We start from the raw sequence: 27,875 nt of genomic DNA on the forward strand, positions 1-27,875 counted from the left end.
AGATGTGCAGGATATAAGTTAAATAGTTGTCGGAAATTGGTTTTAGTTACTGTAAAAAAAAGATCTGCTTTTCTGGTCACGAAAGAGGAAATCTGCAAATCCTGGAAATCTGAGCTTTTCTGATGACATGTACTTCAGTTCTAATAAAAAAAAATGGATTATCCTTAACAAATCTTGGAGCATTTCTATACGTTATTTGACATGACACAGGTGGAACAAATACAGCACTGTGCAAAAGTCTTAGGCACATATGAAAAAAGATCTGTAAAGTGAAGATGCTTTCATAAATAATGAAATGAAAAGTTTCTAAATATCCAAAAATTTACTATAAAAGGCAGTAAATAGTAAAACAAAACTAAATTGAATGGATACTTGTTGTGACTCTTTGCCTTTAAAACTGCATCAATAGTCTTAGGTACACTGTCATGTAGTTTAATAAAAAAAATGGATATCAGGTTGTTCCAAGCATCTTGGCGAACTTGCCACAGTTCTGCTGCAGACTTTGGCTGTCTTGCTTAATTCTGTCTCTCCAGGTAGTTCCAGACAGCCTCAATGATGTTGCAATCAGGGCTCTGTGAAGGCCATACCATCTGAAACCATATAAAAAGATCTAGGGTGCCCAGAAGATCTGCACAGTACTGCACAGTACACTATATGTTTTACTTGTTAACAAAACCCGTCAAGAAAGAATATGTGGAAGTAGAAGCAGATCATACATTTCAAAACGATTATCAATAAAACAAACAGTAGTGCTCGCATCAGAAGAACAATGGAATGCAAACTAGAATAAATTATGCAAACACATTTTGATCATTTGTAAATGCCCTTTGAGTGACATTACCACTCAAAAATATCAGTCACATTTAAAAAGTATCTGCATGAACACTTGATGCAACATAACCCACAACACCACAGACCAAGATCCAGCAAGTGAATCAGCTGACCAGCTATCTTTCGGTCAGCATGAAACACGGCCAAAATGGCCTCTTTCTATTCTATAGATTTTTAATTCTATAGGATACAGATGCATTAGGAAAGATTTGAAGAAATGTGAGAGACATTGAAACACTTTTTTTAAAAGGTGATATAAGTAGAAGATGGTATTAAACGAGGAGAAGGCTAGTTCAGAGTATATATACATGCAATGATTAATTGAGACAAGCGGTCCATTTCTCTGGAACATAATGAAACATCAGAGACCATTAGGCAGAAAAAAAGCTATAGAGTCATAAACACAAGAGATTCTGCAGGCGCTGGAAATCTAGAGCAACACACAGAAAATGCTGGAGGAATTCAGCAATTCAGGCAGCGTCTATGGAGGAGAATAAAGAGTCAACGTCTCAGTCTGAGAACCTTCATCAGAACTCATTCTGATTCTAATTCTGCTTCAGAAGGAACCTATGTGGTCAGTCAACTTTTTGTATTGGTGATAATTAAAACCTATAAGTTAATAGGCATCCATTAGTCTCGAGAGACCATGGATTTGCGCCTTGGAAAGTTTCCAGGGCGCAGGCCTGGGTAGGGTGGTATGGGAGACCGGCAGTTGCCCATGCTGCAAATCTCCCCTCTCCATGCCACCGATGTTATCCAAAGGAAGGGCAAGGGCCGATACACCTTGGCACCAGTGTTGTCACAGAGCAATATGTGGTTAAGTGACATGCTCAAGGACACAACAAGCTGCCTTCAGATCACTAGACCAATGCCTTAACTACTTGGCCACGCGCCAACCTATAAGTTATTTCAGCATATTTAGGTAAGTGAGCAGCAGGGCTTTGCAGAATAGGAAAGTAAGACTTGAGCCCAAGGTCACCTGCATTAATTGGTTGCAGCTAGTGTGGACAGCAGGCTGCTACAGACTGAATCAACATGCTCATAGTTGCTGAAGACCAGAAATCCTACTAGATCATGTTCCAGTACAGTCACAACTCTGCCAACGAGGACATCTTCAAAGGGTGGTACCTCAAGAAGATGTCATCCATCAATAAGGACCCTCACCATCTGGAACATAACCTTTTCTCACTACTACCATCAGGAGCCTGAAGACTCACACTCAATATTTTAGCAACAGCTTCTTCCCCTCCACTTCCAAATTTCTGATCGGCTCATGAACACCACCTCGCAATCCTCTTCTGTATGATTTACTGGTTTATTACAACTTACAGCGATTTTATGTCTTGTAGCATACTATTGCCACAAAACAACAATTTTTATGGCATACATATGCTAGTGATAATACATATGATTCTGATTCTGCCTCAGAAGGAAGTAGCTGGAAAAATAATTGCTAGTGTCACAAAAAAACAAAATGTCTTCCCTATTCATTGCAGCTTGGTAGGAAGATAATGGTGAGGTCTGTACCTGAAAGTTGTAGCTCCATATTGCTGTTTATGAGGGTGGCATTGACTCTGCCCGAGGAAGTGTTATAACTCGTGACTGTCAATGTCATGGGCTGCTTCTTTCCCTTGTAATTATAAGATCCCTTCCAAATATAGTACGGAGCAAAGACATCATCTGGAACTGAAAATTTAAAAAATATTTTGGTGATGTATCAGAAAATATAAAATGTTAAAATACACGATGAAAGATATGGGAATCCAACTGGATGGGGCACATGGGAAAAAGAACAGACAGAATCAACAATTACACAATATAAAATATTAATTTCACCGGACTTTGATCAGAATATCAAACAAATTTGTGGTGTGCTGCTACCTTTCTGCCTTCCCTACACATGTTGAAATCCCTCACCATTTTATACAATTCTTTGTGGTATGACTATTCGGCACAGACTAGATGGGCCAAAGAGCCTGATTTTGTGCTGCAGTGTTCTATCGTATGTAGAATAAGTTTTTTTTTCAAAGCTTTGTATACCAAATATTGTGCATATTAGTGCAAGAGAAATAAACACACGACTTCCCACTTTTGAAACAAAGTATTGTATATTGTGGTATTGGGGCTAAAATCTTAGACTTTGTGTTTGTGTGTGTATGCATGTATGCGTGTGTGTGTGTTAAGCAACATTTCAAAACAATGTCCTTTAATGAACCATGGATAATCTGGCTTCTGCAAATAAGACTGGCAATTAGGCACTAAATTACACAAATCTGTGATGGTTTTTCACAGTTATTGAGGACAGGATTGAGAATGACCACATTAATTTCATTAGACTCTTATAGCCGGCTAAAAGTAGTTCTTTATCACATTACTTTTGGTGAGATGTTCAATTCAATAATTCATTTACTTTTACACAGTAATCTATGTACTTTCCACATCTAAAAATACTTTAATTCTAAATTCCATAAAAAATTGATTTCAATAAAGAAAATGTGAATTTGAGTTACAAGTATGAGGGCTATTAATTAATTTCTGTCTTCAGGAGTATTCCTAAATCAATAAGTCATAGATATTACAGGAATGTACGCACATGGTCAGCGTTCTTGCCAGTGAATCTACTTGGCCCTTTAATGCCCTCCTATCTTCTTTGTTAAGGACTGTCTTATACCCTCTATGTTCTTCAAGGATTGCATTTGCCTATACCTGTCGATAGGTTTTCTTTATTTTGAATGAAACATGTTATATAATTTAGTATAGTGTACTGTGTCCTGTCTTTAAATTTCAGATATTGCAGAGGTCAAGCTCAATATGCTGTTGCTGTACTCTAGGGTGTGTAAAAGGTCAAGCTGAGATGAATTGTAAATTAAATAACTTGATAGCTAAACTACATACAGAGGAGCCGAGAAATCACCTGTTGTCGATGTCTCGTGAGGCAGCTGAATATGTTAATTTTTATTGAAGTCAACCTACCACTTAGTTTGGGGCTTGGCGTTCCAATTGAGGGTCTGTTGCTTTTCTCCGATTTTTTTGAACCGGCTATGAAAATGACAATAAAAGTATGAAGTACATTATTGACAGAAACATTCATACATTCATCAGCATAATCCATGGAAGATCACCAGTTTGTTAATTTATACTTCAGCAGGAGATCAGAGGGATCCGAGTGAAGCTGGGCAAGCGTCCACATCAGGAGTTATTTCAGGTTTTCTCCTAAGTTAGAGAAGGTAACTGTGAAAAACATGCAGAAATGTAGATGTGCCACTCAAATGAAGTGATCTAGCCACTTCGAGCTTTCTCGTGAGAAGTTGCCTTCGTGTCATTCTTGTGAAAAAGGCAGGGAAGCCCACAATGATTACACAAATGATGACTCTGCTGTAAAAGTTCACCCTTGTGTCTGGTGAAATCCTACACATTGTGCTGGGTTTTACTTCGATATAAGGGCAGGAAGAAAGTCAAAAACCTGTTGCCATATGAAGGTGGTTCATTCAATTAAAAAGTAAAAATAGATGCAATATATGGTACCTAACAGCACTACTATCTACAGTACTATGCAAAGGTCTTAAGCACATGTATACAGCCAATGTGCCTATGACTTGCACAGTACTGAAGTAATTTTATGTATTGCATTGTACTGGTGCCGTAAAAAAAATAAATTTCATGACATATGTGAGTGATGATAAACCTGATTCTGATATGGGTCCCTATTGTGGAAGGAAAGTGGGAAGGGAGTACAGGGAGAGGAGAATCATGTTTGGGAAAAGGGGAAGGGAAAGCTGAGGGATCAGGAAGCAGCAGAGAGATCAATAAGCCAATTGTTTGGAATCAAATGACCTTGCCTGGTGCCTCAATGCAGAACCGACTGCAGCCTCACCATTTCCCATCCCTGCATTCCACCTGTCCCACACCTCTCCCACCCTTGCCATTGCCTTCACTCCTGCCAGATTTACAAACTTACTCTCCATTCTATGTTGACAAGTACAGAACCGTGCAAAAGATTTTGGCAACACCCGAGCTTTATACATGGGCCTAAGACTTCAGCACAGTACTGTACACTGTCCCATGTTATGCCAATCTTCAGTTTACCCCAGGTCAGACTCCTCCATACTATAATTACTAGCACTTGCTCCAGCTCATTACAACTCCTCTTTAGGAGCTGATTGGGTAGTGTTAACTTCAGCTTACCACATGCAATATCAAGCCACGCTCATGCATCAAACCAATTTATAGTATTGCCATGATCAGTTGCTTATAACAATGGTCATTGGAGTTATAATGGACGGTAGGCACCAATGCTCATAGCGTTGCCTGTATCACAAACAAAGGACAGGGGCTAATGTAAGTCAAGTCCTGCTACGCCCTTTTAATGAAGCTAACAGTCAATCCTATGATGCCGCTCCTAATCAAGAACCTATCAAACTACATTTGAAACGTACCAAATGACTTGGCCTCCACAGCTGTCTGTGGCAATGAATTCCATCAGATTCACCACACTCTGGCTAAATAAATTCCTCTTCATCTCTGTTCTAACTGTCTATTGTGTTTTCTATCACTCTTGTTATTTCCTTGGTGCTGAGCAACTTTCCATAGCAAAGATGCTCTTTCTTTAAAGTTTGCTTTAGTATAATTTATAAGTATATATTTAGCTCTTAAAGAGACTAAATTTTTCCGATGGGACTTAATATCCTATGATTTTATTTCTAAAAGCATAAAAGAAGAAATAAAGTGGCAATTTGGAGCATAACACTAACACTGAACATAATGTAACATAGCAATGATCTCCTCTTATTTCCTGTAAATTGAATCTGTATGGAATATCTGTAGGTGTGTTACTCAATAGAAGCTTTAAACTTTCTGTGCTCAATTGGTCACGGAAAACAAGCGGCTTTTCAAAATCATTCGTACCTTGACAGATGGGTGCCTTTCCTGTCCAGGTCCCATCAGATCTGCAGGCCCTGTGTTCTGATCCTCCAGCTAAATAGAATCCAGGCTGACAGGTGTACAATAGGACGTAACCCAGCGACGGAAGATCCATCCCAACCACATTGGTATGAGCTGGAGTCTCTGGTTGTTTGCAGTTGTGTGCTGCAGAAAAGAGAACTGTCTTTGAGCAAGGAATGGAACAGCAAAAAGTCTGTTATAATACTTATAGATAATGGCTCAAAATGCACTGGCTGCAGCTGACTGACCGTTCCCTTGTAATTAAGCCACACATAGCTGGACCTGTTTGTGCATGTCAGTTGGATCTGTTGAAAGCCTGATTGATGTCAGTTAAAAATGTCTGCCTGAAGAATGCTTGTGGCGACACATTTTAGCTTATTCTCATTGTTCCCATTTTGATAAGTTTGTACATGGCCTCCTCTACTATAAATGATGAACATATCTATATTCTGTCTGGGTCATCTTAAACCACTTTCTCTAACTTCCATTAATTTCTCCCCACTCCCTCCGTTCCTTTCTCCAGTCCCCACACGGATTTCCCTCTCACCCCTTCTCTTCACCTCACCCTGGTTACACTCCCTCTTCCTGTTCTTCCTTGCCCTCTCCTGGTAGATTTCTCCATCATCAGCACTTTACCTCTTCCACTTATCACCTCCCAACTTCTTTCTTCATCAAACCTCCCCCACCCACCCACCTTTCCCTTCACCTGGTCTCACCAGTCACCTACCATCTTGTATCATCTCTCTATTCCCTCCTACCCCCACCTTCTTATGCTGGCTTCTGCCCCCTTCCTTTCCAGACGGTGCAGGGACTTGGCCTGGAAACATCGACTGCTGATTCCCCTCCACAGAAGTTCCTTTCTCATTTGGTGTGTGTTACTCTTGATATTCAGCATCTGCAGAATCTCTTGTGACTTTGATTTTGAATTCTTCTTAGTTTAAATGCTTTCACTTATTTCAATGTTTCAATATGCCTTGAATTACCCACTTTTAATGTCAACATTTTAATCAAATTAAGATATTAGTGCCATTTTTATCAGTTTTTAAATGTCTCCTGCTGGCCCACTTATTGATGAGACTTCACTTCATCTTACCCTCTTTCTGTGAAATTGGCCCTCCACAAGCAGAGCAGACAAGACCATGGATCCACTCTCCTCTGTCCTGTTCTATTAGATTCCCTCTTCTCTAGCCCTGTATCTCTTTTGCCAGTCAACTCCTCTGCTCTTTACTTCATCCCTCCCTCTATCACCTGTCATTTGGTGTTTCTCCCACCTTTGTAATCTTCTCCTCATCTTTTTTTCTCCAGTCCTGCTGAAGGGCCTTGGCCTGAAATGTTGACTGTTCACTCTTTTCCATAGATACTGCCTGGCCTGCTGAGTTCCTCCAGCATTTTGTGTGTGTTGTTCAGACAAGAGCAGGCATGTGGCAGGGACAGGAGGCAATTTTGGCCTAGTTAGTACTGTTTCAGCAACTTACTTTTCTTACATCCATGCACTGGACGGAGTGTACACTGTCTCCAAGTAAGTAAATTATTGAATACACATGCAGTGGCCACTTTATTAGGTACACCTGTACACCTGCCTGCCAGTACAAATATCAAAATGGCCATTTATGTGGCAACAACTCAATGCATAAAAGCATGGAGACATGGTCAAGAGGTTCAGTTCATATGATAGGTCAGGAAGAAAAAGGCCTGACTGTTTCAAGCTAAGAGGAGAGCGACAACAGATCATGTAACCATGCATTACAACAGTGGTGTGTTGAGGAGCATTCTGGGAAGCACAAAACATTGAACCTTGAAGTGAAAGGGCTACAGCAGCAGAAGACCATGAAAATACACTCAGATGGAATTTTATTAGGTATAAATAGATGGTGTGTTTGGTTAAAGGAATATAATTCAGGTAGAGGTGTCTTCTGCTGTAAGATAACATCCAACATTCACCTGACAATAAAAACAAATACATTTCTCTTCCCAGAAACAAATGTGAGAAACAAACAATATTTGGAAGAGCATAAAATCTGGAAATACTCAGCAACATGTATGGAGAAAGAGAAATTCAGTAGTCACTCCTTGTAAGATATTAAAGGTAGTCAACATGAAGAAAGAAACCAAACAGGACCTATGATGGTAAGAAACATTCCATTCAGGACCTTGTACTCAGGATTAGTCTATAATATATGCAAAAACTCCAACATAACACAACTCACAATACCTTTCCTTTCTCAGCTATTTTCAAAAAAAGGCCATTCACTCCTTGGAACCCCACATTAATCTTTGCCCAGTCATGGCCCACTTTGGTTTTCCCCTCTGGCCTCTGAGTTCCACTTATCCTGCTCCCTTCCCTTAGCACCATCATATGAGGAACATTCCTATCCTTTCCAAATACAACCTCCAGTCACTATCCAAAAGTCTCAATATTACCAAAAGATGAAGTAAGGATTTAGCCTTCACCCTTTTTGCAGAGTAGTCACTGTACATTATGTCTTCTTCTCAATATGGAGGAGAAATGGGATACAGCTTTGACAATCAGGTGTTTCCTGTCATTTTATACACTGCATTTCTTTTCCACCAACCAGAAGGTGAAGAATGTCATTCTGTTGTTCAAGAAGGGTAGCCAGGAAAAGCCAGGGAATCAGTGGTGGGCAGGTTACCAGAAAGAATTATGAGGGGCAGGATCGATCAACATTTGGATAGACAAAGTTTGATTGTCAGCGTTATATTTGTGGAAAGTCATGTTTGTCAAATATTTAGACTTCCCTTGAAGAAGTAACCTGATAGGGTGGATGAGAGTAGTACAGCAGATGCTGCTGGTTAGGTCTTTGGCATATGGCAGGATGGTTTGGAAAGTTTGTCCCCGTGGAATCCAATGACAGCTAGTGAGGTGGATTCAAAGTTGGTTCAGAAGTAGGAATCAAGGGGTGGCGGTTGAAGGTTCTGACTGTGAATGGACACCTCTGACTAGTGGTTTGCCATCCTTTGTTATCTATGTACATGATATGGATGCAAATGCACAAGTGTGTGTGGATGGCATGAAGTAATGTTGCTGATAGTGAAGAAGTTTATTGCAGATACAAGAGGATTTTAATCAGTTAAGGAAGTGAATCAAGGAGTGGCAAATAGATTTTAATATAGATATATGAGAGTCTCTCTCTCTCTCTCTCTCTCTCTCTCTCTCTCTCTCTCCCTCCTTCCCTCCATCTTGTCCCCTGTTCCTGGAGGAGGATCCTTGCATTGGAGTGGTCTCTCTCTCCCCTTCTTGCTCAATGTTCTGGGTCTTGGGCAAGGTTTGATCAATGCAGTTTGTGTATTGGACTCTGTGTTTCCGATTGTGATATTTTTCTGATTTCTAGTACTTCTTTTTTATTGCTGTTTTGTGTGATTTTGCTGAGGATACCTGTGGATAGCGAGTGATACAGCGCTGGATTGGACTGAATTGAGCTATATTGAGAGTGCCTGGATCCTTTTGATGACTCCGTGTTTTCTATGCTGTGTTCTTTTGCCAGTTTTTCTGCCGTTTGCATGATGTTTTTGTGCGTTCCACGGTTTTCTTAGTTTCGTGGTTGTCTGTGGGAAGATGAATCTCAGGGTTGTATACTACCTACACACACTTTAATTATAAATGTTCTTTGAATCTTTGAATGATGGATCTTAGAAAGTCAAACAGAACACAGTGAATGGCCAGGCAGTAGAGAGTGCAATGGAACACGGAGACATAGAGTACAAGTGCACAGCTTGTTGAAGTGACATTAGTTGGTAAAAAGGCATTTAGCATGCTGGCATTCATCAGTCAGGGCACTGAGAATGAGAGTTAAGACATTACGTTGTAACTGTACACTCGATGGCCTCTTTATTAGATACACCTGCTCATTAATGCAAATATCTAATTAGCCAATCATGTGGCAGTGGCTGAATGTATAAAGATAGGCAGTGGCTGAATGTATAAAGATACAGCAACATTATCAACGGGTTCAGTTATTGTTCAGACCAGACATCAGAGTGGGGAAGAAATGTGATCTAATCGCCCTGGACCGTGGAATGATTGTTTGTGCCAAATAGGGTGGTTTAAATATCTCAGAAACTGAAGTATCCTGAGGTTTTCATGCACAACAATCTCTAGAATTTACAGAGAATTGTGCACAAAAATCATCCAGAAAGCAGCATTTCTGTGGGCCCTGTTAATGAGATAGGACAGAAAGGAATGGCCAGATTGGTTCGAGCTGACAGGAAGTCAACAGTAACTCAAGTAACTACAGTGGTGTGTAGAAGGGCATTGCTGAATGTACAACACACTGATCCTTATAGTGGATGAGCCGCAGCAACAGAAGACTACAGCAGCTGCATCACTGCCTGGTTTGGAAATTGCACCATCTCGGATCGCAGACCCTGCAGCGGATAGTGAGGTCAGCTGAGAAGATCATCGGGGTCTCTCTTCCCACCATCACGGACATTTACACTACACACTGCATCTGCAAAGCAAACTGCATTATGAAGGACCCCATGCACCCCTCATACGATCTCTTCTCCCTCCTGTCGTCTGGGAAAAGGCACCAAAGCATTCAGGCTCTCATGACCAGACTATGTGACAGTTTCTTCCCACAAGCTATCAGACTCCTCAATACCCAGTGCCTGGCCTGACACCTTGCCCTATTGTCCTGTTTATTATTTATTGTAATGCCTGCACTGTTTTGTGCACTTTATGCAGTCCTGGGTAGGTCAGTAGTGTAGTGTAGTTGTGTGTTTTTTTTTCTCTGTGTTGTTTTTTTTATGCAGTTCAGTCTAGTTTTTGTACTGTGTCATGTAACACCATGGTCCTGAAAAACATTGTCTCATTTTTACTATGTACTGTACCAGCAGGTATGGTCAAAATGACAATAAAAGTGATTTGATTTGACTTGACTTGACAAATATATGCTCAGTGGCCATTGATGAGGCCACATTTGAAGTACTGAGTACAGTTTTGGTCACACTGTTATTTTGTAGCAAACATTCTATTAAACAGGAAGGAGTTCAGAAAAGCTCTAAGGATTTTGTCAGAACTGGAGGGCCTGCCATTGAGGGAGGAGCTGGTCAGGTGAGACCTTTAGTCCTTGGAATGCAGGAGAATGAACAGCAACCTTATAGAAGAGTTTATATTTATAAAAGTCTTTGATAAAGTGGATGGTCAGTATTTTCTGCAGAGTAGTGAAGTCTAAAACTAGAAGGCATAGGTTTTGAGAAATTTAAAAAGAACATGAGGGGAAACCTTTTCATGTAGAGGGTGGTGAGAATATGGAATAAGTTGCCAGAGGAGGTGGTTGAGGCAAATACCTCATTTAAGAAGCATGTGTGTACTTAGAGGGACAGTGTTAGGGTGTACTCTGTAGATATGGTATATAGCAAATGTCAAATGCAACCAGTCTTCAGTCCTGAACTTGGACTGTAGATTAAATTTGAAATATAGCCCAGAACAGTGGTGTTCTTGGAACTGCAGACTGGAGTCGACTGCAAACAAAGAAACACTCCATTTGACCTCAGATGCCTGCATGTGAATGAATGCAGCCCATAGTCAGTGGGGATTAACATGCGTTTTGGGTGTCTGGAGTGTTGGTGTGAAGATCGAGATGTTTGAAAATTATATGTAATTCAGAGGAAGCACTGTAGATACATCATAACTATAGAATTGTCCGGCTGTTATTTTTGCTCTTTAGTGTATAAAAATGCCATATAATATTGAGCCAGGCTGGCCTCTGCTTCCAAGAGTGCCTCTGGTATTATTCCTGCTTGTTTGGCTGAAAAAAATATTTTGTATCCACCAACTTCAGTGTCTCTCTGGTGACTTTGTTCACAGTCACAATAGGCAGGCCCTGGAGGGTTTGGGCTGAATGCAGGGAATTGGAACTAACTAGATAAGTGAATGGACATTATGGTTGGCACAGACTCATTGGGTTGTATTGTTCTATGACTCCATAAAAATGGTGGGTTGAGGCCATAGAATAACAGCAATGTGAAAAAAAACCTTGCTCAAACACCTTTCAATATCTACTGCGTAAAACAAACTTTGAATAAAAGAAAATACACAAATCTGGTCTAACTTTTTAAAATGTGTAACTCTAAACTGGACCAATTTCCAGGTCCAAGAAGCCAGTTAATGAGGGAAATCAGCACTGCTAGATAAAGGCAACTTTTGTTGGAACACTTCCCAAGGGCTAGTTGTCAGAATAATAAGAAAACATTCCAGGTAATATATTCAGAATTGATTTCTGTACATTTTATATTGAGTCTAAAATGGATTAAGAATGCATTATTCAATTAAATTGAACACAGTATCATTTATAAATAATAAAACCACATTTTAAATGAATGAAATTGATTTGCAATGGACACAAAGAAATGTTGCCATGAGACATAACCTAAGTTTTGCTTTGTTATCCATCTCTGTTCTAAAGTTTTGCTTTAATTTACGTACGTATGCATTCAGGCTGAATTCCACTCCAAGTGAGATCGGAAAGGCAAATTCGAGTGGTAGATCCTTGTAGTAAATGTCCTTTCTTACAGTGAAACTGGATTACACTTCCCACCTGCAAAAATAAAGCAAAAAATGTTGAAGAACCGATATTAGTTATTGCAATTTTACTATTACAACCTAAGAGCAATATGAGAACAGGGTATTACAGATTGTGGTGAGAGATCCATTCGAAAAATTCAAAATCATGACTCCTCCTGAAAACTGGCATTTAGGGAATGGATACAACACAGGTAATTGAATAGACTGTCCAGAATCATATGACATAGATGGCAGTTTTCATCCAGCATACACTCAGTGACATACACCTGCAAGTTGAGGTACACCTGCAAGTTAATGCAGATAACCAGAGAACCAGCCAATCATGTTGCAGCAACTCAAAGCGTAAAAGCATGCGGACATGTTCAAGAGGTTCGGTTGTTGTTCAGACCAAACATCGGAATGTGGAAGAGATCTAAGTGTCTTTCTGACCGTGGGATGATAGCTGGTGCCATACAAGGTGGCTTGAGTATCTGAGAAACTGCTGATCTTCAGGGATTTTCACGCACAACAGTCTCTAGAGTTTGGAGGGGATGGTGCAAGAAAGAAGAAAAAAGCATCCAGTGAGCAACAGTTCTGATGACAAAAACGTCTTGTTAATGAGAGAGGTCAGAGGAGAATGGCCAAGTTGACAGGAAGGTAACAGTAACTCAATTAACTACACGTAACAACAGTGGCATGATCTCTAAATGCACAACATATTGTACCTCGAAGTGGAGGGCTACAGCAGTGAAAGACTATGTACAAACATTCAGAGGCCGCATTTTTAGGTACAGGAGGTTCCAAGTAAAGTGGTCACTAAGTATGAGTCACTTTGAATCTTGGCACAATGTACATTCAGTAATTTAAGGCTCTGTGTTATCCATCAGGTGTTCTGTACTTTTTTCACTTTAAGAGCGTGAAGCCATAATTCACACTGACCTTACATGATGAGTTATAGAGAAGTGATGGAAACAGATTAAAGGAAAGTCCAAGAATTTATCCTGAACTTGAAGGCTTCTGGTAGTTACAACAGATTTAGGCAGCATTGTGCTTTATTCTACAAAAATGTGAAAGTTGGAGCTTCATTTTAAAATGCATTTAAAATAATGGGTTTTGATTTCAGCACAATGAGGAAAGGTTGGTTGTGAAGAATGAAAGGCTTTAAATGTAGATTGCAAGCGTGAGGTCAGGTTAGCTGTCAGATTCCTTTCCTTTCTGTGGAGGACCAGCAAATGCTTGCAATCTTAATAAAAAACTGTGTGTTCTTTTATTTTTTTGATATCCTTCTGTTGAAAAGAGTTATTCTGAATACTGACAATTACATTGAGTTTTGTGAGTCTTCAGACAGAGGAATGAATTTCCTAGATTTCCCCTGTTTGGCTCAGCTCAGAGCCTGCTGCGAATTCTGTCAGTACTTCTGGATTGTTAGAATTATCATCATGAAGCCAATTAAATCATAATAGAATGTTGAACAACAAATTATCTCATAATCAGTGTAGAAAACACTAGAACATAGACATCCATCGTCCTTTGATTAACTTATAAATTGTTTATATTATTATTGAAAGACCTATTCTGTTTCAGTCAGAAATATTTTAATCCTATGACATAAGCACTAAGCAATATTCATTGAGATAAATGAGGTTACAGTGACCTCCCAGCTGTTTTGAATTGACTGATAGGAACATAGAACATTAGACAGCATGATTCCTTATTCCACTTTTCATTCTTACAATTATGAACACATCAGCAATAGAATTTTAAAATCACAATCAGATCCTGATCATAATGATATGGAATGTGTGGAAACATCTGTAACCTTGAAGTCTTTACAAATTTATAACTTTTGTAAAATGCAATGTGACACAATGGAACCTAAGTGATCCCAGAATGCTTTACTGTTTTGGATGGAGTTTACAAGAAGTGTATGTGTTGTATAGCAGTGTGTTTATGGCAGGGTGTTAATGGTGATTTTGATATCAGAGAAAAACAGGACACAGCTGTGATAGGGTGGGGGGAGCCGGTACAGAAGACCCAAAAGACAAATGGATGGATGTAGATAAGGAAGGAATGCAGTTATGGAATGGAACAACCTGAAAGTCATGAAGTTGATGAAGATGGCCAGAGGAGGTGGCATGGCTCTGCTGGTAGAGAATGGCATCAAATCAGTAGAAAGATGTGACATGGGATTGGAAGGTGTTCAATCCTTGAGGGTTGAATTAAGGGTAAAAGGGTAATAGAACCCTTCTGGCAGTTATATACAGGCCTCCCAACAGTAGCTAGGATGTGGACCACAGATTACAACAGGAAACAGAAAAGGCAAAGTTATAATCATCATGGGAGATTTTAACATGCAGATAAGTTGACAAAATCAGGTTGGCAATGGATTTCAAGAGAGTGAATTTGTTGAATGCCTACGCGATAGCTTTTTAGAGTAGTTTGTCATTGAGCCTACAAGGGGATCAGCTATGCTAGATTGGGTGTTATATAATGAACTGAAGGTGCTTAAGGTAAAAGAACCCTTAGGAAGCAGTGATCACAATATGATTGCGTTCAACTTGAAAGTTGATAGGAAGAAAGTAAAGTCTGAGGTGGCAGCATTTCAGTGGAGTACAGGAAATTACAGTAGTATGAAAGAGGACTTGACCAAAGTAAATTGGAAGGAAATGCTGGCAGGAATGACAAAAGAGTAGGAATGGCATCAGTTTCTGGGAAAAAAAGAGGAAGGTGCAGGATAGATGTATTCCAAAAACAAAGAAATACGCAAATGGCAAAATAGTACAACTGTGGCTGACAAGGGAAGTCAAGGCTAATGCAAAAAGAAAAGAGAGGGCATACGACAAAGCAAAAATTAGTGGAAAGAGAGAGGATTGGGAAGCTTTCAAAAACTTACAGAGAGCAACTAAAAGAATAATTAGGAGGGAAAAGATGAAATATGTAAGCAAGCTAGCAAACAATATCAAAGTGGATAGTAAAGGCTTTTATCAAACATGTAAAAACTAGAAGAGAGATAAGATTGCATATAGGACCACTAGAACATGAGGCCAGAGAAATAATTACAGGGAACAAGGAGAAGGCAGATGAATAGAGTGAACATTTTACATCAGTCTTCACTGTGGAAGACACTAGCAGTGTGCCAGATGTTGAAGGGTGTGAGGGAAGAGAAGTGAGTGCAGTTACTATTACAAGGGAGAAGATGTTCAAAGCTGAAAGATCTAAGGTACATAAGTCACCCAGACCAGATCAACTGTACCCTAAGGTTCTGAAAGAGATAGCAGTAGAAATTGTGGAGGCATCAATGATGACCTTTCAAAAATCATTGGACTCTGGCATGATGCCAGAGAACTAGAAAACTGCAAATGTCACTCCACTTGTTAAGAAAGGAGGTAGTCAGCAGAAAAGAAATTATAGACCAGTTAGCCTGACCTTGTTGGTTGCAAAGATGTTAGAATCAATTGTTAAGGATGAGGTGATGGAGTACTTGGTGACACAGGGCAAGATAATACAAAGTTGATAATACAAACTTTCAAACTTTCAAAGTTGGCATGGCTTCGTTTAGAGAAAATCCTTACTGATGAACCTGTTCTTTGAGGAGATTACAAGTAGGATAGATAAAGGGGATTCAGTGGTTGGTGTATATTTGGACTTTAAGAAGGCTTTTGACAAGGTGCCACACATGAGGCTGCTTAGCAAATTAAGAACACATGGTATTACAGGAAAGTTGCAGGCATAGTTAAAGCATTAGCAGATTGGTAGGAGGCAGCGACTGGGAATAAAAGGATCCTTTTCTGCTTGGCTGTCAGTTTGGCTTTCCACAGGGGTCAGTGTTGAGACAGCTTCTTATTATGCTGTATATCAGTAATTTAGATGATGGAATAGATGGCTTTGTTGCCAAGTTTGCAGATGACTGTTCGGGGCCCAGAATAGTAGTGAGGGAGGAGATGTAGGGGCACGTGTAGCACTTGTTCCACTTGCAGGGATAAGTACCAGGATGGAGTTCAGTGGGGGAAACATCAATACAGACCGCATAAATTCTACTGGTGGAAAAAAAGAAATGAACAAAAATTACATTTCTAGAATAACAAACACAGTGAGTAATGAAATGGTAACAGCAGAGCCCTGAACGTAATGCTTTTGCAGTTGGCAAATAGTGCTCCAGAATTTACAAAGAGGACTGCTGGATGGCTCAAATTTGATCGTGTATCAACAACTGGTGACGGGGCAGATATGCGACTCTGCCGAAGGTGGTGTAAGGCACTCCTTCCCTCTGCTAACCTGCAGGTTGTCCTTGGGTAAGACATAGCACCTGCTTAGCCCCCCCCCCCAACCCATGATCAGGGGCATGTGAAGGCAGCAGGTGGTGGATAGTCTAATGAGCAGCTGGTGCACATCACCGGTCCTGCTAATGCGATCACTTATGCCAGACAAGACCATCTCTGATAATGCCTGGGAACACTGCCCAGAAGTAGCCGATGAGAAACCACTTCTGCAGAAAAAATTTGCTGAGAACAATCATGGTCTTGGACCACGATCACCCATGTTGTATGAAGCAGCACGTAATGATGATGAACACAGAGTTCTGCATTTGTGATTACAGCTTTCTGAAAATATTGCCATATTAATGTGCACTTCCCTTCCACAGGTGATGTGCCTATTTCCTAAATGCAAATATTCAACAATTCAAATCAAAATGTAGGTCAACTTGTATTTTAAATGCCCTTCTACAAAGATCCCGCTTGACCGGGATCTTTCAAGCTATAATTTTTGTCATGTGAAATTGACAAGGCCCACAGCTTCCTGTGTTTTGTTGGCCTCACACAATGTCAAAGCTTACTGACGGAAAGTGATCAATGATACCCATTCCCCATCAGTACCCAGTAACTAGTGAGAAGGCAAAAAAAGAGCCAAACATTCATACGTGGGTAATTGTCTACTCTGCTTTAGTGCTGCAGTCATTATAGGTAAAGAGCATAATGCTTACCATACAAAACAAATGCGACTAACATAATGCTAATTGAAATAAGACAACGTTCAGATCTTATGAACGATTGCCCCCTTTTCCAACTATGATTTATGCTCTGTAAATGTGGATTTCTCATATTCTGGGAAAATAAATGGTGAAATGAAGTGGTTTACATTTACATAGAGTGGTGTTTGATGAAAGTTCTTGAATTCCTTTCAATTATTTTCACAAAATATCTCTAAAAAAGTTGCTGATGCAGAGTGCAATTTCCAAATGATTGCTAGTCACAGGCATTACCCTCCAGTGAAAAGTGCTCCAAATCACCTGGCACAAATTAGTCTTTCTGCAATTGAGAAGATCATTACCTACAGATTCTAAATCTGGCACTATAATCAAATTGCAGTGTAATGTCATAAAATATGACTACCTTTTACGTGGTGGCAGACTGAGAGGTGATCAGTTGAGATATATCCTTCAGCTGCTAACTCAGCAAAAGCAAGTATTTCGAGGTGGTTAATTGAATTAAGCTAATTATGTAGGCTATTGTCTTTTTAGGGACTAATGATAAGTATAAAATATTACTTTAGGTCTTTTAATGAACACTAAAATATCATGCTTGTTCTTTTAGCACTTTGGCTTTTCTCAAACCAATGCAAAGAAGTCTTTTTGACATATTTCACCTTTACATTTTTCTATCAATTATATTCCGAGAAGAACAGGTCAGAATAATCTGGGCAACAGTGCAATATAATTTAAATATATATGTATATATTAAATAATGGAACACAACATCGAACATTCAGCAGTACAGCACAGCACAAGCTCTTAGGCCCATGATGTGCTGATACTTTATCTTACTCCAAGATGATCTAATCCTTCAAAATTCAAAGAAAATTTATTATCAAAGTAAATACATGTCATCATAAACAACTCTGAGATTCAGTTTCTTCTGGGCATTCATAGTTAATACGAGAAACACAGCAGAATCAATGAAAGACCATACCCAACAGAATGGACAGACAACCAATGTGAAAATGACAACAAACTGTCCAAAAACAAAAAGAAAGAAAAAAAATAGTAATCAATCAATCAATAAATAAATAGATAGATACATAAATAAACAAGCAAGCAAGCAAGCAATAAATATTGAGAACATGAGATAAAGAGTTGTTTAAATGAGACCATAGGTTCTGGGAACATTTCAGTGAAGGAAGTCCATCCCCTCTGGTTCAAGGAGCTAATGATTGAGGGGTAACGACTGCTCCTGGACCTGGTGGCCTGGGTCCTGAGGCTCCTGATACCTCCTTCCTGATAGCGCAGCAAGAAGAGAGCATGGCACTCCTAGAAGCACCTTCTGTGCACTTACCACTTTGTGTGTAAACAACAAACTATCTCTGATATTCCCCCCACCCCAGGGGAAAAAAAATCTAGCTATCCACTCGTTCAATGCCTCTTGTCATCCTGTACATCTAGAGTATGTCATCTTATCACCTAAAGTATCAAACAACTTTACAATAATTTTAATTTCTCTATCTGCACTGCTGCATTATAATTTTTTATTTAAAAACAGAATAGATGACCTGAAAAAAATCTTTTTGGTTAAACTAAGTAATCTGCTACAGTTTCAAACATTGACAGTGATAATGTTCATCATTAATTTGACCATTATTAAATTATCCTATTGTAATAAGGGAACTTTGAAAAATAGGTGAAAATAACTTCAGAAATTGGAGGAGACATTGGGCAGATCAAGAAGCCTGAAAACTTAATCCTGCTTTTTTCCTTACTATAGAGGCTGCTTAACTTACTTAATATCTCCAGTACATTCTGATTTTGTTTCAGATTTTGCCAGTATCTTCAGTTCTATTTGAATGCTTTATAATAAAAATTATTTCTTTGTGTGAAACTTAAGCTGAGAACTGATTCCACTGAGGTTTTATACGGTATCGGTCAAACCGCACTTGGAGTATTGCAAGCTGTTTTGGACCCCTTATCTAAAAAAGTATGTGCTGGCTTTTGAGAGGGTGCAGAAAAGGTTCATAAAAATTATTCCACAAATGAAAAGGTTAATGTATGATGGTTCTTTGCCTGTGCTCACTGGCATTCTGAACAATGAGGGAGATCTCATTGAAAACTATTGAATATTGAAAGGACTAGAAAGAGTGGATATGGAGAGGATGTTTCCTGCACAGGGGAGTCTTGGACCAGAATGCAAGGATGTCCCATTAGAACTGAAATGAGAAGGATATTCTTTTAGCCAGGGGGTGGAATTTATTGCCAGAGACAGCTGTGGAGGCCAAGTCGTTTAGGTATACTTAAGGCACAGTTTGACAAGTTCTTAATTATTAAGGATGTCAAAGGTTATGGGGAGAAGGCAGGAGAATGGAATTAAGAGGAATAATAAATCAGCCATGATGAAATAGTGGAGCAGACTCGATGGACCAAATAGCCTAATTTGGCTCCCACATCTTGTGGCCTTACTGTCTTGTAGTTTGATTGCCAATTCTGCCTGATATCATCAGTGATCTATAGCTGACCTACCCCCTTGGGCATGGTTAACACTGGGTGTATTAATTAAGGGATCAAGAGAAGGTAGTTCAAATTAGATCAGAAACTTCACAGCGAAGAACTGAAATATATGTTTCCACTTGATGTAAACTTTCAGATGGTGAAGAGGGTGAGGCACAGATCTTGAAGATTAACCCAAAAAAATCCTACTGCAAAATATTTTAAATTTAGAAAATGAGACAGTAAAGTGTGAAAAGAGTTGTGGGGACTGAGTACTTTTTCAAGGTGCTGTATCACACAGATTTCAAAAAAGATAATAAAATATAATCCCTAATGTATGTAGTACACAGTGCAGTAAACATGACGGTAAATTGTGAACAGTGAGTGATGAGACCTTGGTGGTGGCAGGGTCACTGCCTGGAGGAAGAAGCTATTACCCAGTCGAGCAGTCCTCATCCTAAAGCTCATGCACCTCCTTCCTGATGGTAGTGGGTCAAAGAGATTTGTATTTGTCAAAGTTCAATTAAGTTTTTATTGGCCACTTAAATTTCTGAACTCATTGCACAAACCAAATATCTGTGATAAGTAATAATGAAGTGGAGATGATTATCACAGCAATGTTTAGCAACAAAAATGAGAACAAAGACTTCAAAAATGGAGAAACCATCCTTTAATTTTATTTACCTTTGTAATAAATTTAATGACGAATGGATTTTTATTTCAATATATTACTCACCATGTAACCAAATGTATTATTCTGTGTTCCATGTAGTGGTGTTCCTGGGTTTTCACATGTTGTATGTGATGGCTCTGAATGAAAAAGATTTATTTAATATTTGTATTGCCATCACATGCAACTCATACAGTATAAATTTTAAGTACAAATAAAGAAGTAAAGAGTCAATGCTTGTTGCAAGACAGCAATTTAAATATTTATACATTGAGTCATAATGTAATATAACATGGAAAGAGTCCAACTCAATTATGCTGGCCATGTTGTTCATCAAGCTGGTCCCATATCTCTCTAAACTCCTTCTATCAAGTACTTATCCAAAGGTCTTCTGAATGTTATTTTTTAAATTTATTGAGATACAGCGTGGAATAGGAACTTCCTGCCCTTCACTCCTGCGCTGCACAACAATCCCCCGTTTTAATCCCAGCCTAAGCATTGGACAATTTACAACGACCAATTAACTTACCAGTCAGTACGTCTTTGGATTGTGGGAGGAAACCCACGCGGTCGCGGAGAGAACGTACAGACTCCTTACAGGCAATGGCAGGAATTGAACCCAGGTTGCTGGTACAGGAAAGCGCTGTGCTAACCACTATGCTAGTGCTGCCCCTTTATTGTCCCTACGTCAACCACACTCTCTGCCAGCTCGTTTCATATTTCCTGTGTATGAAGAAGATGATTCTCAGTTCTCTTTTAAATCTCTCACGTCTCACCTTAAGCTTATGCATAGTTTTTGATACCCTTCCCTGCGCAAAAAGAACTCACTGAATCTATTCTCCTCATGTTTGTATACCCCCCTGTAAGATCACTCTTCAATATCCTACATTCCAAGGCTGACAGTCCTAGCCTGCCCAACCTCTCCCTATAACTCAGGCTGTCAAGTCCTGGCAATATCCTTGTAACTCTTCTATGCATCCTTTCCACCTTAATGATGTCTTTCCTGGAAGGGGATGTCCAAGACTGTGCATAATACACTAAGTGCAGACTTATCAATGTCTTGTGCAACTGCATCATAATGTCCCAACTCCTAAACTTGATGCCCTGACTGATGAATACTAGCATGCCAATTACCTTCTTCACCAGCCTGTCTATCTCTATTACCAACACTCTCAAAGACCTAGAGAAAACAGTATGCCTTGATTTTAATTTTCAAAAATTAATGTCAGCTGTAAATTTATTCTCCCCCTCAAACTTACTCATTTTACTTTATCTTCTGCACTATATCCCTCTTCCAAAGTGGTGACTCGTGAGAAGCACAACATCTCAGAGCTGGTCATGTCCCACAGCTGTGAACTCAAGTACGACCTACCACCGGTGCACAGTATAATGACTATTATTGGTCTTAATGGGAACAGATATCTTTATCCATCCTTGCTCAATTGCAAAGGCAGCCCACATCAGAGTTTGGGCCAAAAGCTGGCTGCAATTACCTGTGAAATGAGGTACAGGTATTTTATGGCTTCCTTCGCTTCATGGAGTACTACAGTACAGAGTTGGTACTTCAGCCCAACAAGTCCTTACTGATCTGGTCTTCTGCCAAGTCCCACCCATTTGCACCAGGACCATATCCGTCCAAACTTCTCACATCCATATACCTATCCAAACTTCTTTTAAATGCTGCATTTAAACCCACACCTTCCACTTCTGCTGTCTGCTTGCTCCACACTCAAACCACCTTCAAAATGAAGACATTTCCCCTCAGATTCCCATCAAATATGTCATCTTTCACCCTAGAGCTAAGACCTCTAGATCTAGCCTCACCTATCCTGGGGGAAAATGCTTGAATGCTTTCGTACTATCTATACCCCTCATCATTTTGCACATCTCTAAAAGATCTCCCTCATTCTCCTGCACTCCAAGGAATACAAGTCCTAACTTATTCAACCTTTCTCTTTGACTCAGGTGCTCAAGTCCCAGCGATTCTGGTAAATATTCTTTGCACTCTTTCAAGCTTATTCTAGGTTGATAACCAGAACTGTTTCTTTGACAGTAGCAAGGAAAGTACCTAGAGCAAGCTCAAGAGTGGAGAATACAAAAACCAGTTACAGTTCCAAAGGAATGTAAAGATATATGAATGGGATAGGTAAACTCTATCCATCATTTATATATTTTTCAGAAAGACAGTAAATATTTACTGAAGGTCTCAGCAAATATTGTAGGGAATCAGTGCAGGGAATTCAATGCAACAGCAAAACTCTCCAAAGCTTTGTGGTGGTCTGAACTTGTGCACAGGTTGGGTACAGACTATTTTAGATCCAAATATGCTAGTGCTAAATCTGCTCCATGCCCAAACAACATACCCAGTTTAACATAACAGGGTCAATTTAACCAAGGTGTAGATCAACATTACATCCCAATATATTTTAACGACTAAACATAATTTAAATGTTATTTAAAATTGAAAATCATCTCTTATAGGATTATGATGAATTAATCAAATTAATCACAGCAGGTTTGATTAAGTTACATAGTCTGGCTTTCTTTTCAGTACCTATACAGCGAGGCTGTGATCCACTCCAAGTCCCGTCAGCCTGGCAGATCCTAGTGCTTGAACCCACTAATATCAAAGGAGAGCTGCAGCTGAATGAAACCTCTGATTGGTAGATGAAGCTCTTCCCCTCTCTCCTGCCTCGCGCCGGCACCCCAGGGTCTCCACAAAATTTTGCTGTGAAGAGTACAAAAAATAAAAGTTGCTTAATTTTAACTCATAGCATCTGTTGGACAGAGTCGTGGAGCGTCATGGTGACAGGCCCCTCAGGTGCCAGCACTGCTGCCCAGTCAGCTAGTCCCATCTGCCCCCTTTTCGAGGGTCAAAGATCAAGATTAACTTTATTCACCAAATACATTTGCATGTATTAGCAACTTGCTGTGGTGTGTTGGCATGACATGCAACACAAACAAGGACATTCGACAATTTTGTAAAGAATTAAAAAATATATTAAAGTTAGAGATTAAAGAATGGACATGGGATAAAATGTGTGTAAATACATGAATAGCAGCTTGTTCTTATAACATAAACGGGTTTATAAAAAGTCGTTTAAAGTGTGTACAGTGTAGTGTAATGTTGGTGATAACAGAACTAGGGACTTTCGGGTCCTAATATTTTTTGGTCATTTATTCTTTGGGGTTTTCTTCTGTTTTGTGGATGTCTGTGAAGAGAAAGAATTTCAGGTTGTATACTGCATACATTCTTTGATATTAAATGGAATCTTTGAGCTATTGAAAATATTTATACTCAGAATGGAATATCTTTATCTGAGTCCCATACCTGTATTTTGACTAAGCCCTTTAATAAAGTTTGATGTCAGAAAATCAGAGGCCTCTGTTGGTCAGGGTCGACCACGGATGCTGCATCTTAGCTCTCTACTGTAGATTCGCAAGGGCAGTACAATATGGAGCAAGCACAACCTCTCCATGCAGCTGATAAACCTGAAGGAATTGCAGAGACCAGTACAGTTTGGCACAGAAACATTGCAGGAGTTGCCAGACAGCATTGAACTGAAAATAGGAGTGCCTTAGGAACTCTAGCTCCTGATTTGTCCTCAGGGTTTACTCCCGAAGCCTTCCCCATGAGTGGGTGTAGCTGCAAGGAAGCGGAGGTTTGAGATCAGAGCTTTCCTCCTCCTAGGCGAACTGCCAACTGTGGTTGACAAGCCCCATCTGCCCCTGGTTTTAAGGCACCAGTAATCTGCCTTTGTCCCTTCTCCTGTCACTCAAAATGGTTATGCAAGGTTAGTAGCTAAGCCATATTTGAAGGCCAAGAGCTGGACTTAGTTAGAGGTTCCTTAAGTCGTACACCATTGGGAGCATTTGATAGGCAGTTGGAGCTTATCCCTATTACTACCCCCGGCTATAACAACTTTAAGGATGTCATAAATGATTTCACTAACTATTTCATTATACATGGAGGTGGAAACAAAGTCAATATTTTGGGTAAGTCACCCGTTATTAGACGTAGGAAAATGAGAAATTAAGTTTTAACAGGGGTGGGGATGAGAAAAGGGATAATATTTGTGACCAGGTGGAAACCAGGTAACATAATTTTTTTCAATGCCATCTAATTAATGATGATTGAAGTGAGTTAGAGAATCAGAAGTAGATATTTGAACTATGAAACACAGAACGCAACAGTTGCTGGAAATTCTGAATGTCATATCTGTTGATTTTCTTTTTCCTTAGCCTCCCTTTCGCCTTAGCTGACAAGGCTCTTCCCCATGTCACCTCTATTGCCCATACTTCTGGTCTCTTCTACTAGGATACCATTCCCTCTGGCCTCATCTTACAGCCCAGTAGCATCCACATTTAACACATCATCCTCCATAATATCTGCTACCTTCCGGGAGGTTCCACCAGAAATAAAGTGCTTTGCTTCCCCTTCAATCAGCATGCCAACTGGACGATTCCCTCCGTGACTCCATGGTTTAATTTTTATCTTCACCAACCACTCCGCTTCCTTCTTTCCCAAGTACTGCTAGAGATGCAACAGCTGTGAGAGGTTGCAATGCCAAGCTGAATACGTGAAAGGGCCGTTCCTCAGATTTTGGTTGCGCCCCACGCTCTTGAAATATGAGCATCCGGTGTGGAGAGAGAAGCGATGGGTTGCTTAGAGGATCGACTTGTGGGCTTGCTCCAGGGCCTGCCCAAGATGGCCACTTACAGGTCCAGCGGGCAAGCAGTCAAGGGTCCTGCCCAGGCTGACTTCCTGCTCCCCTTTCAGGATGTCCCTGGAGAGGGAGCATGTGGTCACAATGGGTATACTGGGTATTTCTGGGAATGGTGGGGTCCCAGAAACTTGCTTGTTTTATAGACAGTAAGAATCATCATTTAATTTGAAGTTGTTCACCGCCTTGTAAATACTTGATGTCCGTAGTTTGTGTGAATAAACTTTTTGTAATTTTGTGGAAAGAAAAGAGGCACCTCTTGTCCTTTTACCAATCAGTTCCCTCTAACCAAGGATCCGAACAATATTTCAAGAAATCACACAACTCGTTTGCATTTTTTATTTAGTGCTTTACACTTGGTGCCTGACCTGCTGTGTACTTCCATCATTTTCTGCTTTTAGAACATAGAGCAGCACAACACGGTACAGGCAGGTACATGGACTTTTTAGATCAATCTAACCCTTCCCTCATCCATTGACCTCATTTTTTCTTACGTTCATGTCCAGTAAAGAGTCTCTTAAATATCCTTAATGTATCTGCCTCTACCACCACCCCTGGCAGCATGTTCCACACAGATACCACTCTCTGCATAAATAAAAAAATACCTCTGACAGGCCCCCTCCTCCTTAAAGTTTTACCCTCTTGTATGATGTTTCCAATTTCCAGCAACAGCAGTGTTTTCCTTCAGTTACCTCATGTGGTCTTTACCTCCTCATAAACTCATTGCCTACTTACGCAAGCACTGTGGCACGTCTCCTGTCCACGTTCCGTTGCCAATGCAGTTGAGGATTGCAGGAAAGGACAACTCATATCCTGGAGAGCAGCTGTAGGTAATGCTTGACCCCCAGTCAAAATTTGTTCCTTCCATTTTTCCATTTGAAATCTGTGGTGGAACTGAGCATGTCACAGCTGCAAAGCCAGAAACAGAATCAGAATTAGAACCAGAATCAGACTAAACATCACTGGCATATATCATGAATGTTCTTGTTATGTGGCAGCAGTACATTGCAATACACAATATTAAATAAACTGTAAATTACTATATATACAATTTCTATATATGTAAAACTGTAAGTACTACACACACACACACACACACACACACACACAAACAATTAAATAAATAGTGCACAAAGAAAATATTAATGAGATTGTGTTCACAGGTTCAATGTCCTTTCAGAGATCTGATGGCAGAGAAAAAGAAGCTATTTCTGAATCATTGAGTGTGTGCTTTCAGGCTCCTGTGCCTCCTGCTTAATGGTATGAATGAGAAGAGGGCATGCCCTCTGTGATGGGGGTCCATAATGAGGGATGCCACCTTTTTGAGGCATCGCTCCTTGAAGATGTCCTGAATGCTGGGGAGGCTAGTGCCCATGATGGAGCTGACTAAATTTATAACTCTCTGTAGCTTATTTTGATCCTGTATAGTGGCCTTTGCCCCCAAACCAGACGGTGATGCAGCCGGTTAGAATGCTCTTCACGGTACATGTTTCCTACGATGGAAGTGTCTAAGGCCAGAAGACACAGCCTCAGAATAGTGGAGTGTCCTTTAAGAATGAAGATGAGGAGGGATTTCTTTAGACAGAGAGTAGTGAATCTGTGGAATTCGTTGCCTCAGAAAGCTATGGAGGCCAAGTCATTGGGTCTATTTAAGGCAGAGGTTGGTAGATTCTTGATTGGTCAGAGCAGGAAGGGATACAGAGGGAAGACAGGAAATTGGGGCTGCGAGAGATAATGGATCAGTCATGACAAAATGGTGGAGTAGACTCAATGGGCCAAATGACCTAAATCTGCTCCTAAATCTTATGGTTTTATCCGTAGAAATTTGTGAATGTCTTCGGTAATATATAAAATCTCCTCATACTCCGAATGCAACATAGATACTGTTGTGCCTTCTTTGTAACTGTATCAATATACTGGGCCAATGCAGATCCTCAGAAATGTTGACACCCACGAACTTGAAATTGCATACCCTTTCCACTACTGATCCCTCAATGAGGCCTGGTATGTGTGCCCTCATCTTCCCCTTTCTAAAGTCCATAATCAATTTTTGACCTTACTGACATTAGTGCAAGATTGTTGCTGCAGCACCGCTCAACCAGCTGATCTCTCTATCTGTCATAGGATGGTATTAAGCACAAGTTCCTCTTACATTTAAAATCGAAGTTGGTTCAGCTTGCCAGTCTAACAAATATATTTGCAATAAACAATTTATTACCACTCAGTTCTAATAATTTACAAACACTGTAGATTAAATAGCAGAATAGTTAATTGCCTGATGTTTATCCCTGATTTGGAATATCTTCATGCCTGTTATTTTCTGCTTTCAAATTTTTCATGACAGGGCTTAACATATTGACACTACCATGTTATACATTTAGCTCTTGTATTCAGCAATAAAATCAAAGTTCTAAGTTCAAAGTAAATTTATTGTATTTTTATATTAATTTATGGACATTGTCATCCAATTTTGCTTCAGTGGATTCAATCTCTACCTAAATTGTGTAATTGTTGAGAATGCTTCATTATCAGTCTACAGTATTGCAATATTAGAAGTTCTACCTACAGTGGAAAATTACATATGCAGTCATGACTTCATTTAGTTAATGGCAATATGCTTAAACAAAATCACTACAAAAATAATTAGTCTAATTTCCATCCTGATTAAATCAAATATTCACTGCAGTGACAAAAAAAACAAACTGCTGAAGTAAC

General features: G+C 39.8%; 1 protein-coding gene across 1 annotated transcript in view; it reads right to left on the reverse strand.

Annotated features, from left to right (window-relative positions):
* The window catches only part of csmd3b (CUB and Sushi multiple domains 3b), a 2,186,187-nt gene that overhangs the window by 32,038 nt on the left and 2,126,274 nt on the right, over positions 1 to 27,875 (reverse strand). Inside the window, exons 60-66 of the mRNA XM_059983996.1 lie at positions 25,896 to 26,069; positions 22,991 to 23,164; positions 20,503 to 20,576; positions 12,218 to 12,329; positions 5,737 to 5,916; positions 3,805 to 3,870; positions 2,359 to 2,517 (exon numbers count right to left, since the gene is read on the reverse strand). Coding sequence (XP_059839979.1) covers positions 2,359 to 2,517; positions 3,805 to 3,870; positions 5,737 to 5,916; positions 12,218 to 12,329; positions 20,503 to 20,576; positions 22,991 to 23,164; positions 25,896 to 26,069 — 939 coding nt within the window. The remainder of the gene's footprint in view (positions 1 to 2,358; positions 2,518 to 3,804; positions 3,871 to 5,736; positions 5,917 to 12,217; positions 12,330 to 20,502; positions 20,577 to 22,990; positions 23,165 to 25,895; positions 26,070 to 27,875) is intronic.

This window comes from Hypanus sabinus, chromosome 1 (assembly GCF_030144855.1).
Source record: "Hypanus sabinus isolate sHypSab1 chromosome 1, sHypSab1.hap1, whole genome shotgun sequence".
NCBI lineage: Eukaryota > Metazoa > Chordata > Chondrichthyes > Myliobatiformes > Dasyatidae > Hypanus > Hypanus sabinus.